Raw genomic sequence first — 13,881 nt, forward strand, 5'->3', positions numbered from 1 at the left:
ATTTCCCTCTTGCTTGTTTTCATATGTAAATCCACTCTTCAATGGAAAGGTGACCGTGTTTTTACTCTAATCCCAATTCCTTTCTTTGCTACATGACTGATTGTTCTTGTAGTTAAAATGTGTTTAGCTAATGAATTGGCATTGTGCTCTTTTTTGTTAGGATTTTGTTTAAAGTTAAGGAGACATTCAAACAATTCAAACACAGAATCTTAGAAATAGGCTGGATTTTTTTTAACACGAGTCAACTTGAAGAAGAGCAAAACCTCTAACGAGGCAGTATTTTAATTCCACGTAGTTAACAATTTCATACTAATTATTGGGGGAAGATTTCTTTTCATTGCTTTGGATTTGTTTGGGTACAGAGGAAGACGTTTCTGTTTCTCTTAATAGTTGCTGCTGATGTTTGTAATTTTCCGTACAGTTTTGTTCTTTGTGATTTTTGGTTGTGATTAAGCCCCTATTATAGGTCTTGTATGGGGGAAATAAATCCAGAATCTCCCAGACCTTCACTAAACTGATTTTGAAGCTAAGTAGCTTAGTACAGGAGCTCTGTTCCAAGCTTACTTGCAGAAGGAAAAAACATTAAAAAGGGTTTGAAAGGTTGGCTACTAGACTGACTTAAACTGTCGTAAAACGGACAATGTCCAATATGCAAGCACGATCCACATACTCCTGTTTTGTGTTGAAGAGAATTGCGAATAATTAATGGCGTTCGCGGGACATTGATCATCTATTACCCTGAGAACTTTGCTGACGAGAAACAAAGCTCTTCCTCCAACGTTGAAACTTTCCCAATCTTTTGTTTTTAAATACATGGTTGTTTACAACTGTCTCCCGACTCTCCCGGCCTTTTTCTCCAGTTTTTAAATTTCACATAAAGAAAGTATGGCAAAATTCTGCCTGAGAAGAAGCTGGATGACAGAAGAGCAAGGGACATAATTCTCTGAAATGATCTGTGCAGGATGGAGGTGGAGTGGAGAGGGGATGATTCACATTTTCTAAGCCTCCAACTGGAAACCTCTAGATGCACATCCCAGCAATATCTAAAAAGCTAAAACGATTTCGGCAGTATCCATGGCTTATCCCACCTTCATTTACCTGCAACCCTGTAATGTGACGTTTCAGTTAGCAAAACACTTGTAGTTTTCTGGGACCGTTTACCTTTGTGACAGTGGGGCACTTTTGTGTTTGACGGCTCTCCTGGTTAGAGAGCTTTTGTTCTTCTCCTCCGTTTGAGGCTGTTAGTGGAGGGGGTAGGGTCTCTACCTGTAAATGGTAGAGAGGGTAAAAAGGAAGTTTAGTCAAGGTCTCGATGGAAAGGTTTCCTGGAGAGCGGGGAGGAAAGGGTTAGTCCGGGAAAGAAAAAGCAGGAGGAAAGACGCACTTCAAAAAAACCTGGACACTTGCAATCATTATCTGTGCTATTAGCATTAATGATATTAGTGAGTGAATTAGTGAATCTTTGGCTGATCAGAGAGAATCAGAGGGTAAAATGGGCATGTGAAATATTATAAATGTTATATTGTGAAATATGATATTATAAATAAAAGCACAAATAAGGAGTCCTTCCTTAGAGTAAGTGTTCACAATAAGGTTGGAAAGTAAACGAAATTACTGCAAATGCTTTCTTCCAAAAATTAGTGTGACGTCCTTAAAACAAAGGGTTTTGCAAAGTTTAGCCAAGTTCAGGTCCAAATGGTTCTTTTGCCTTTATTTCCCTTTAGTCCCTCCTTTCAGGCAAAACTTCATACCCACTTTTTTCTTCTTTATAACAAAGAAAAGAGCTTGGACTGTCGTGTTTGCACAGGACTAAGCCTGCATGTGAATGTGGAGCGGGGGTTGCTTTAACCCACTCGGCTCCCTGTGCCCGGGGATGCAGAGATTAGCCCAGGTAAGTGTGCCTTGTGCTTCCTGCTGTTGCTGTTAAATCTTTTCTGAACACTGGACTCACATGGATGGGACCTGCCTGCGCGTGGGGTCCCTGCCATAGTCCAAACAAAGCTCCGAGAGGGACTCGCTGCGGCGTGGCGGGGAGGGGAACCCCCCAAGTAACGTGTGAACTAGAATGTAGTGGCAAGGAGTTGAGAGGATCTGGGCGAGCTCCCAGCAAAGGGCACGGCGAGATAAGGAGAGAGGCGACCTTAGGAGAGCGGAGAACCGGAGGGGTGGAGTGGAACCCCCACTAGACAAGTGGAAGAAAATGCTCCAAGGAGGGAAGCCCCTGGACCTGACACCATGGCCCCGGCAGGGCAGGCGCACCCAGCCTAACACCCGCGGGTCTTCGGGGCTCAGCAGTGCGCAGGGCACAGGGAGGAGAAGCCCCGCGGCAGAAAAGGGAAAGTTAGTTCCGCAGCAGCCCCCGCGGTGCCCGGGCTAAAGCGCAGCCAACGCGGGCAGGCGGGGCCACTTCTCACATCCTGAGACTAGACGGACAAATAGCCACCACAAATCGTTTCTTTAAGGCAGCTGGGTCTCCAGCTACATCAGCCCTCGAGACAGTGGGTTCTTTCCCTCCTGCTGCAGGGCTTGTTGTAACCAAATGAGAAAGGAGGCGGGGGCAAAAAGCTTGTTTTAAAAAATAACAACACCCTTCCAACAACTCATTTCCTCTAGGTCCCTACTGACTCCAGGGACCTTGAAAGTTTGCAATCTGAAAAAAAAAATCCAGTGGAGCACCCCGGTTGATTTGCTGGATTATTTATTACTAATGTTCCGGTTGTTGCTGCAATGCTGCTGATATTGGTACTGAATGTCACTCAGGTGGGATGAAGCGGGGGAGATCAAGTGATATTTGTAGCTAAAGGTTTCTGGGAAGAGCTGCTAGAAAAGGTTGCCCCTAAAATGAGTTTGGGAGGAGGTGGGGAAAGGCGTTGTGCTGGTTGCTATAGTCAGCATTTTTTTAGTGGTAAATTGTTACCAGTCGCCTGGCTGCAAAGCCCCCTTTCCTCCCACGCCACTCTCATTTGTTCCGGAGCCTGGCGACGACAAGGGGGACTCAGTGTTAAAGGTGGAAAAAAAAAAAAACCAGCAGCACAGTTGTTTTTGTTAAAAGGGGACACACTAAGGCTGCAAAACAGCAAAACCCCAATGTTGGACAACTGTAAAATCGTGTAGACAGGTTGTCATACAGCAGTGGGGGCTTTTCTGAAAGGAGCCCATTGCTAAACATTAAATACACACACACGCAACGCGCAGCAGCAGAGCAGCTGCGCGGGCGCTCTCTCTCCCTCTCTCTCTCTCTCACACACACACATCAAGGAAAGTGGCCGAGCCGGGGCTGAACACCACGTGCTTCGCCAAGGGGGGTGGGTGAGGGACGGGGCGGGGCTTGCTGCTCAAGTGGCTGCCAATCAAAGCATCAACTTCAAATTGTATCTGAAAGATCAGCCTAGGACCTAAGGGCAGACACATCAGTTGCAGCTCAATTGTTGATCAGATCACATCTAAGGGATTTAGGAGCGCAGAAGAGCCGAGATTTGAGGAAAGACACCCCACTGAATCCATCCACACTCCTCCTCCTCCTCTTCCTCCTCCTCCTCCACACCCACATTACAATACAGCTCTGACAGAAAGAAATCAGAACGAAACAGAAAATTATCAGATCGCTTTTCCTCTCGCCCAGCCTGACTTCTGTAAAAAAAGAAAAAGAAAAAATAGAAAAGGCACGAGGGAGAGAGACCCGAACCAGCCGGGTTTGTTCCGCCCCCACCCCCCAGCTCCGGCTGCTCAGTTTCCCTCCTCCCCCTGCCTTCTTTTTTTTTTTTTTTTCTTTTTTAAATTCCTTCTCCCCCACCCCCCTTTTATACTTCTGCTGCCGCTGCCGCCGCCGCCGCCGTGTTTGCGCCCTGGAGATGTCCTTCCCCCAGCTGGGCTACCCGCAGTATCTCAGCGCCAGCCAGGCGGTGTACGGGAGCGATCGGCCCGGGGTGCTGGCTGCCGCCGCCGCCGCCGCCGCCGCCGCTGCTGCCTCGGGCCGGCCTGGGGGCGCGGAGCTGGGGAGCGGCTCGGCTGCTGTCACTTCGGTGCTGGGCATGTACGCGAGTCCCTACAGCGCCCCCAACTACAGCGCCTTCCTGCCCTACACCGCCGACCTCAGCCTCTTCTCCCAGATGGTAAGTCTCGGGCGCTGCTTCCCCCACACACCTTCCCTTCCCTTCCCTTCGCCCTCCTCCTTCCCTCGCTCCGGTCTGGGCAGGAGCGGGACCGAAAGGCTGGGGCGTCTGTCCCGCGTTTCTCCCTGGCGGTGGGGGTGGGGGGAGATCTGTGGTCGTGCAAACTGCTTGAAGCAAAGGAAAGAGCCCGCCTGAGTAACTTTCCGTGCTCCCTCTGCAGATCCCCAAAGGGGTGCTGCTTTCCTGCGCTCCGAGGTGCTCGTGTGTGTGTGTGGGGGGGGGGAGTGCGATGACCGAAGACCCCAGCAGACAGGAGAGAGGGGTCTGGTACGGAGAAAGTGTGTGTGTATGCGGGGGTGTCTCTGGGCACTGGGCTGATCAGCCGCTACTCCAGCCGGGAGCAAACTCCACATAATTTTATTCTTGGGTAGTGGATTTGCTGGGCAGGAGTCCTGTCCTTGTGGTTGGATTACCCTAGCAACTTAACTTTCCGTTTAGGAAAATTACGAATGATTTTTTGTTGTTATTTAAACCGGCTTTAATAATATTCCTTTACCACCTTTCCGCCTGATAATTTTATTTGACGGGGGAGCTATAAACGAGTCTGTTTGTAAAAGAGAGAGAGAGAAAAAAGAGAGCATTCTAAAGTAGTTGGCGTATTTCCTTACTTCAGACGTTTTGCTCAAGACTTAAAATCGTCTGTTTAGTTGCATATACGTTTTTATACTTTATTTTAAGCTTCACAGATTTAATTTGCATCAAGTAAAATAGTGTATCTACATTGAAGCAGAGAACTACATTGTCATTAATTTGTCTATAACATTTTTTATAATTGTCCTTGGATTTGTTGCTAGAGAATTTACTCAATGAAAAGCGAAACAGATCAGTTTGTAAATTACCTTTTACCTGTGGTTTTGTTGAAATATTTTCTTACTGATAGATAAAATATCTGAATTTCTGAGTGATGACGTTCTTAGGTTTCGATTTATTTTTAAACACCTCTTAACCCCCTCCTTCTGCTTTCTCCCCTCCCCCCAGTAAGGTATAGGATGTGAATATTTATAACTATGCACACGTAAGGAATCTATTGTGCAGGTTCTTTAAAAATGTTATTTGAACAAGAGAAGACATTTGGAATGAGGTCATTTTATGATAAAATCATTTTTACGAATAATTTTATTATAAAACGCATTTAAAATTTTACCTCTATTTTGCTAATACAGTAGAAGTTGACACAGAAGCAATGAGTGATTTGCAAGTAGCTCCTTCAAAAGAATTCCCAACAGAAATTACAGAGACATGTAATTTCAGATACTGTAATAAAAAACAACGGAATAAAGAGAGTGTAGAAAGACTACTCTGTGACAAATTATTATAAACATTACATCTGGCCTTTTAAAGATGGCATTCTTTTCTTTGTGGACTGTGTATAACCCTGGCCTATGAAATTAAAATACTTGGTCTTTTTCAGCTGCCCGCCAAAGTTAAATCAGTTTCTTTGCAAAGACATTTGATACTTTTTGAAAACTAAAGACGTTTTGAACTTTTATTTTTCAAAAAAGGCTTGTATAACATTTTGCAAGTGTTAAGACTATGAATATAGTCAAGCATAAATAGAGCAAGGTTGTATTGAACAGAACAAAACCAGAAATACAAGGTGGTTTCCGCTATTAAAATATTTAAGAATATTCCCATTTGCTACTTGCAAAGATATCTGTATGTTTGCGTAGAGTGGCAATTCTTAAAACGGATGGTAATATCCTGGTTTAATATCTGGGCTTTTTATTATTTGGAAATCAAGAGGTAAAATATTATGTGACTGTCTGAACAATTTGAGATAATAATGAGGTCTAATGAGCTTGTTAGAAAGATAAAATGTTATTTACCAAAACACCTGATGGGATAATTTGACTTGCTGTGTTTTACTACTGATGATAAAAAGAATATTGATTGCAAATAAATCACCACCTCTAAACGCTCGCAAACAATTTTCTCAGATCAGAGTAAAACTTAAGAGATAAAGTAACTGCATGCATATATATCATAAGTATGAATCCGTCTCCATTCCAGCGTACAAGGGCTCTTTTCTAACCAGTTAATATTTTATAGCACACGTCTGAGGTTTGTGTGTGCGTGTGAAATATCTCACATTTTAGTGTTTGCGATTCAAAATCGCATGTTACCTTTCTCGACTAATTTAACCTGTTAGCAAACTACTTTTTAAGATTGATTTGGGGCTAAATAAAGATACTTGGGATTTAAGTGTAACATACCCATAGCTATTTTGAAAATAGGCATATTATTAATATGTGTTGATGTTAAATATGTAAGTGTGAGCTCATCTCTCCTTTTTGCTGCGTGCTTATTTTAAATACACTATAAAATTGACTCGTCGAGATAAATGTGAAAACATTAAATTTGCATCGTTTGATTTGATTTGCCTGGGGGTGAGGGCTCAGAGGGTTGAGAAGTGGTGGAGGAGCAGAAAATAGGTCTAACGTTTAGCAGATCCCTGTGCAGTCACTCTTCCTTTTCACCACAAGAAGGGGAGTCATCTGGGAACAGCTCTGTTCAAACTAAATGTGAATAACCTAGAATGAGGAGGCCAAAGTTTTGCTGTAAAGACCCCGTGCTGTATTCTAGAGGTGTATTTATGCCCCATTCCTGCCGGTGTACTGAGGGAAAAGACGGATCTCTCTTAAGAAGGGAACAAACTGCAGCAGCAACATATTCAGGTCTGTTAGAGACATTAACGAGAGAACTCATTTTCTTTTCTTCTCTGCTTGTCTGAATGTGTTGCAGGGCTCCCAGTATGAACTGAAGGATAATCCAGGTGTCCACCCTGCTACCTTTGCTGCCCACACTGCCCCTGGCTATTATCCCTATGGACAGTTCCAATATGGGGACCCAGGGCGGCCCAAGAATGCCACCAGGGAGAGCACTAGTACCTTGAAGGCCTGGCTGAATGAGCACAGGAAGAACCCCTACCCCACCAAGGGGGAGAAGATCATGCTGGCCATCATCACCAAGATGACTCTCACCCAGGTCTCCACCTGGTTCGCCAACGCGAGAAGGAGACTCAAGAAGGAGAACAAAGTAACTTGGGGAGCAAGGAGTAAGGACCAAGAAGATGGTAACCTCTTTGGGAGTGACAACGAGGGAGACCCCGAAAAGAACGAAGACGACGAAGAAATCGACCTGGAAAGCATAGACATTGATAAAATCGATGAGAATGATGGGGAGCAGAGTAATGAAGAAGAGGAGGAGAAATCTGAGCTCCTGCGACAAAGCAGCGAAGATGAACATTTGGAAAAAGAAAAGGGTTTGTCATTGTCAGAATCTGAAAGTCTTAAACCCAAAGACTCTTTCTCCCTGGTAAAGGAGGCCTCTGACAACAGTACACGAATCATAAATCCCAATGGACAGAATAATTTACAGGTGCCACCCCACAGCAAACCCAAGATTTGGTCTTTGGCAGAGACAGCAACCAGCCCTGATGGCGCCCTGAAGTCTTCCCCTCCTCCTCCTTCTCATTCCCAGGTTAACCACACTTCCGCCCAGATTCAGCATCCGGCTTTCCTCCCTAGCCATGGACTCTACACATGCCAGATTGGCAAATTTCACAACTGGACAAATGGGGCTTTCCTCACTCAGAGTTCCCTGTTAAACGTGAGGTCTTTTTTGGGAGTAAACCACCATCATGCTGCTCATCATAACCACCATCTTCAGCCCCAGCAACAGCCTTCTGTATTAACAGCAACCCTGGGAGCCCTAAGCAGTGAAAAACCTACAGAGAGGACCAGTCCCAAACACATAGGTAATGCACCAAGCAGCGATGTCCGGTGGAGAGCTGTTTATTTATTTATTTATTTTTAATGGTGTTAGCTTCAGCCTTGTTGTAATTCACTGTCTTTAACGGACTTCCACCTAGTTTACTCTAGGGCTGATTTTAGCGTCTTACGTAATATACATTAGTGTGTTTCATGTAGAATACTACCAGTCACACACCAGGCACCTCAAAAATAAGTTAAAATCGTTAGGGTAGCGCTATTTAACTTGTCCCCGGAGCTTTCCCTTGTTTTGTTGTTTAGTTCAAAGCCCTCGGCTTCAAAGTGATTCAACAACAAAACAAAAACAAACAAAAAATGTGGCAAGAATATCTTAAATCTGCTTTGGAACAACAAATAATCAATGAAGGCAATACAAACGTGAACTGATACCTATATGTCTGATTAGCTACATGTGTGAGTGCGCGTATGTGTTCCTCTAAGATATTTCTTGGGTTTTCTTTTCCTCCAGAAAGAGAAAATGCACCAAGGACTGAAACCCCACCCCAGCAGTTAAAATCGCCTTTCCAGCCTGTCCGTGACAAGTGAGTTATTCTTCACTGAAGGAATGTTACTTATGTGACACTGAGTATTTGAATAATAAAGACTAATTATAACAACTACTCATCTTCATACTAATACATAAAACAACAAGAAGGATAATACAGCATTTCCTGCTGTAATCCTTTCAAAAGTAGAATAATTTACAACTGTCCATAGCCAGTTTGTAACTTTTCTGAAACTTAACAAATCTCAACTATCTTTTGGCATTTATGTCCTCGAAAAATATTTCTGTGTAGTTAGCTAATGTTGGGCAGTTATATCAACAGACAGACACCATAGCGATGCTTTCACTTTTTTTACTGATAGACTATTGCGTCTTTTTTCCCCCTTACAGCTCTTTGGCTCAGCAAGAGGGAACACCGCGAATTTTAACAGCTCTCTCTTCTGCTTGATTAAATGGGTTGGTGAAAAAAATATTTCAGAGACTGGTATAAAGGACAAAAAAAAAAATGAAACGATATAAACGACTCCTATCAATCTCTCTTTGCAATAAGGTGGTGCAAATCCATAAAAGCGATCACACAAATCTGTAGATGGATCCCCCTTCTCCACTGTACCATTTCAGGTCGTGTTACTCTAACCATTCTTGAATTATTTGTTTGGTAAATGTTTCCCATGTGTTTGTGTTTTTTTCTGTATATAGAGTGATTTCAGATTGTAAATAGGGCGTCAGCAAAACTTGTCTAAATCATATATTTTGTCTAATAAACTAAATGAAATTATGAAATCTCCTCAGGTATGTATTTTTGTTGTTGCAGAATTTAAACTTAAATTAAACATCTAATCAAACATTTATTGTTTTCCTCCTAAATATTAGAGAATTTTTCCTTCGGTAATTGTACCTTAAAATCATCCAGTTGAGGCTTTTTGCTTTACTGTTTGTGAAAGGCATATCCTCTAAGCCAAGCTGTGAATTTTGTATTTCATACATGTAAATTTAAAGAACTGAGTGCAATTTTTTGTTGGCTAGCTAGATGATAATTATCCTTTCAACAAGTAAGGGACAAAAATGCTCAGACACATATGATCTTCAAAAGTGTAGGTGGTTTTATTTCCAGTTACTCTATACAATTAATTTTTTAAAGTAAAAAAAAAAAAAAAAAAAAAAGAGAGAGAGAGAGAGAATGAACTTCACTAACATATAACTTGACTTTAAAAATCAATTTATAAATTGGATAGCCAGTAAATTGTGTATTTAGTCCATATTTTGGGCTAAGTGGGAAAATAATGGAATAGGAAATTGTGCTTTGATTTTTGTTCCAGTTATTCTTAAACAGCTACAGAGGAAATGGAACTTTTGAAAGATGTTTCCACTTGAGATTTAGTAAAATCTTAATAGAAAATAGGGGAAAATGAAATTGCAGCTACTGCACTTTCCCAGAGTGTGTGTTACAAGTTTCTGTGCTTTTGGTTAGAAGGAGCCAGAAGAAAAAAAGAAGCTACCAGTTTATATAGGCCTGGTTTAGATTGGCATTAATCTTCCAAAGACAAACCGTTACAATTTGTAATATTTTCAGTGTTTCCTTCTTTTTTTTCTCCTAAAAGAGAACACGAAATGAGCATTGAGGTGCTAATAAGCTACCAGATGGTTGTTGATGGTGGAAAATGGAAAGAAGCAGCTGGGAAAGTCATTAAGAAATAATGTGGTGACGCCCTATCCAAACTGAACAAACCTCAGAACAGGAGTTGTCTGAAACAAGACTAGATTTTGAAATAAAATATTAATAAAATCCCCATCACGGTTCAGAACATTGGTCTGGGTTTAGCTGCAATATCATTGAACGCAAAGATGGTTTCTGTGTAAACTACTGCTCAGAGATATGTTTACAAAGAAGTGAAGATGATTGAGTTTTATTTTAAATTTGTTAAAATGGAATCATATTCTTGCAAGAACCGGCTCGGAATATGTGCGGTGTTTGAAATGTATGTTGCGCTTCCCCCTCCCGGGAAAGCCGTTGATTTTGACGCACTTTGCAGGCTTTTAACATACAACCTTTTTAATGTTTTTAAAAACCCTAATCAACTCTACCTTTCTCATATTAAACTTTTCCAGTTTCAAACAAAAATAGAGCTTGGTTATTTCGATAGAGTGCGGAGCACTTGAATGAAGGAGATAAACCGTTAAGAATTTAATGTAAATCATCCAAGTTTCTTAAAGCCAGTTACAGTACCAACTAACTGCTGGTATAAACTTGACCGAATAGGATCCTGCTCAATAGCAAGGACATAGAAATAGCGGCAGGTCGATGCCTGTTGTCCCCGACATACGTTCCTTGCTCATTCATAACATAATTACCATTGCCCTCAGTGGTAGATCCGGACACTCAGGGAATGCAGGATCGGACCCTCTTTTTGCTACACACTTAGCTTTCATAAACTGGCATCTTTCATTTAAAAAGCATACAATGCTGCTCTATGAAGCTGAGCAAACAAGGTGGTGCCAAATTGGCTTGCGAGGAGAAGAGGGAGATTACTTCGCTTCATAAGAGGGGACTTTAATTGTTGAGAGCTGGAGGGTGGGGGAAGGTGCGCGCGCGCCTGTGTCTGCACGTTATAAGGGTTTTGGGACTGGAGACTGTGGCTTTACTTGGATCACTTGCACTTGAGCTGCCGAACTGGGGAGTCATCTTTCTTGGGAAGGCTCGCAGCGCCCTCTGTGGGTAAAAGGCAGCAGAGTCACCTTCCCTGAAGCAATATCACCCAAGGGGCGGAGACAGATTTGCCCTTAAGCTTGTATAAAACAGTTTTCAAGGAGGGTGCGTGTGTTTGTTTAAATACAAACGAAACTACCCCATATCTAGATGATAAAATGAAATAATAATTCTATAATCATATTATGTGATAATAATAATTAACAATAATCACTCTGTTGCCCATCAGCAAGCTTTGGCCATTTTTCCTTGGCGTCTCATTGTCTCAATTGCAAAGTCTGTCACAGATTATTTTCATTTACTCTTTTGCAGATTTTCGAAGGTTTTTCGATGCTTTATGAAAAACCGGATTACAACCTTAAAATACCGTAATATCAGTTTTTCCGCCAGAGCTGGCTCAAAGCTCGGCATGGACGTAATTCCTCACCCCTGCCCTGTGCCAGAGGTGAGAGCAGAGTCAGCACCGATTGACATTTCCCCCAATTAAACTCGTTTCACTTACTAATGAAACAACAGCAACAAGATCTCCACATACCCTCCCACCCCCCTTTTCGATCGTATGCTAAACTTTCAGGACCGCTAGGGAGTTGTGTTTCACTGCAGTCTGCAGGGGTGCATTTCGGTTGCTGGGATCCTCAAATCAAACAGGCGTTCAGCTCAAACAATTTGTGCAGTTCAATCCAGTTGAGTTTTTAGGACATTCCCAACGTTTGCTAAAAGGAAAGTGCTTCAGTTCCGAATTAAGACCAGAAAAATAATGGAAACTGAACATGAAAATGTGGTCTTTCTTGAAAATGAAATAACGCTTCGGTAGGTATGTCCATAACACCTGGCACTCCTGGAGCGTAAAAAGAGTTAGTCTAGGTTTAATAACTTGTAGGGGAATAGGTAATTTAGGGATTTTTTTCCCTATTGACTTTCAAAATAGTTATTTTTCTTCAAGCAAGTTTCCATTATAGTCAGCCAGCCCGTCTGTCTGTCTCTGTGTACGTGTATTTGTATATTTCATTATGTCACTGGGTCTTTTTGACAAAAGATCACAAATCTCAAGGATCTATATTCTCTGCGCTGTATAATATATCGATTTTCTTTGTATTCTTGTTTATCTCTGGTGCGTAGAGAATACATGCGGCGGTATTTATGTTTGGCGTGTAACACTAGAATTACCCTGGAATGTTTATAGGTAGAGGAACTTTAGCAAAGGACTGTATTGAACCCTAAAAGACATTTTTTTAGAAACCAAATGGAAAAAGAAAAAAACAATCTTAATTGTGCTTCAAGCTGATAAAAGCGAACTGGAAAATGGTGCTTTCCTACTTTTTCTTTCTAGTTAATATTTACTAGATCCTGATACCGATGAAGTCCATAGCAAAATTCCCACTTTTTTCAATGGGAGCAGGATCGGGCCCTATTTTTTTCTTTTAAGACAATCAGCAAACATCAAAATACTTTCCCTTATGATTAAATTTCTGTATGTTTTAACAACCCCTCACCTCCTTAGGATAGAAAGTAATTAATTTCTCCCCTCTATTATTTGTTTTGACATTTACAAACGAGATCAGAAACCTAAGGTTGTAAAGAGAAGACGTTGCAAACTTTATATGATCCTGAGTACAGCGAACTACCTGAAATTAATATACTTAAAGCAAACGGAATATTTGTTGGGGATTTAGCTTTTCCATAGCTACACAAAGTTACCAAACGTGCGTGTGTGTGTTTATGCCTGTGTGTATTTTAAACTCTTTTTTCCAAAACAGAAGTCTGTATTTTTAATGATTGTTTTTCAGAAAAATCGGGAAAAGGAAAGAGGAAATTCGTAGACTGCAAGTGCTTAAACTGATTCTCTCCTATATTGTGGGTCCCTTTCAGTTATTGTTACTCCTTTAACGTTTGGTTTATTTGTGGCTGTTTGCTCAAAAACTTTGACCAGTTCCAAGCCTGAAGAAGCAAAACTGTCGCTGCCAATCTGAATTAACCCCCGTTTATTGTATGTGTTTGCTAATGACCGTTCTCAGACTGGTTCTGTTTGAAGCTCCCCCTTTCTGTGCAGTGCACACACAGAAGCTGGCTCCAGCGAACAGAGTCAGAGCCTTGGTTGTGGTGGGGAGGGAGATGCAGCGAGAGGTCAATGTCCAGCCATAATCATTGATCGAGTTAAGGCTCCCGGTAACTTTCATTGTGTGATCATGTTTTCCCTTTCTCACGCGCGCCGATCAATTATTCACAAGCACATTTATCTCCCCAGCAATATGGAGAATTCATATTCATATCTCTGTTTTAGTGGCCTGACACTGATTAATGTAATATGCACCATGGCTCCAAGTGCAGCTCCACTCTATGAATCATGCACTATAAAGTTTCAATCGTCCTTGCAGATGAGACTATTACAAAGGGTGCAAGCCGAGGGGGCGGGGGCGGAGCTGCTCGAGAGAAAAGTCTCTTCATAGCTGTGGGCCACTGTCCCTGTGTTAAACAGGCTCTTATTTAACTAACCCCACGACTGATTAGGAACAATAAGGGTCCTTCGTTAGTTCCGTCTGCAGGGGACCCCCACTCACTGGTGCCGGCAGAGCATGGCCGCAGGTCCAGAGCCTCGGGCAGCCTGAATCTGCCTCGTAATGCCCCCAGGCGCGTACCTCTCGCTGCCCCGCAGCTGGCGGGAGGAGGCCGGGGGCAGCCGCCGCGGGGGGAAGGCGGGGTGGGTGCGGGCGCCCGTGCGGTGTAGCA

General features: G+C 42.5%; 1 protein-coding gene across 1 annotated transcript; it reads left to right on the plus strand.

Moving 5' to 3' along the window:
• The first annotated feature begins 3,381 nt into the window (after window positions 1-3,381).
• On the plus strand, window positions 3,382-10,569 carry IRX1 (iroquois homeobox 1). The gene is made up of 4 exons (XM_048839479.2): window positions 3,382-4,112; window positions 6,915-7,929; window positions 8,412-8,484; window positions 8,838-10,569. Exons 1-4 carry the CDS (start codon window positions 3,852-3,854, stop codon window positions 8,893-8,895), a joined length of 1,407 nt encoding a protein of 468 aa, XP_048695436.2. The 5' UTR covers window positions 3,382-3,851; the 3' UTR covers window positions 8,896-10,569.
• The last annotated feature ends 3,312 nt before the right edge of the window (window positions 10,570-13,881 follow it).

This window comes from Caretta caretta, chromosome 2, assembly GCF_965140235.1.
Source record: "Caretta caretta isolate rCarCar2 chromosome 2, rCarCar1.hap1, whole genome shotgun sequence".
Taxonomy (NCBI): domain Eukaryota; kingdom Metazoa; phylum Chordata; order Testudines; family Cheloniidae; genus Caretta; species Caretta caretta.

What these genes read in the sequence shown, in the direction of transcription:
- IRX1 (XM_048839479.2), top strand. Translation starts at nt 3,852, where the DNA reads ATGTCCTTCCCCCAGCTGGGCTACCCGCAGTATCTCAGCGCCAGCCAG. An exon ending in GACCAGTCCCAAACACATAG is followed by an intron (nt 7,930 to 8,411) that starts GTAATGCACCAA and finishes CTTTTCCTCCAG; the next exon opens with AAAGAGAAAATGCACCAAGG. An exon ending in TTCCAGCCTGTCCGTGACAA is followed by an intron (nt 8,485 to 8,837) that starts GTGAGTTATTCT and finishes TCCCCCTTACAG; the next exon opens with CTCTTTGGCTCAGCAAGAGG.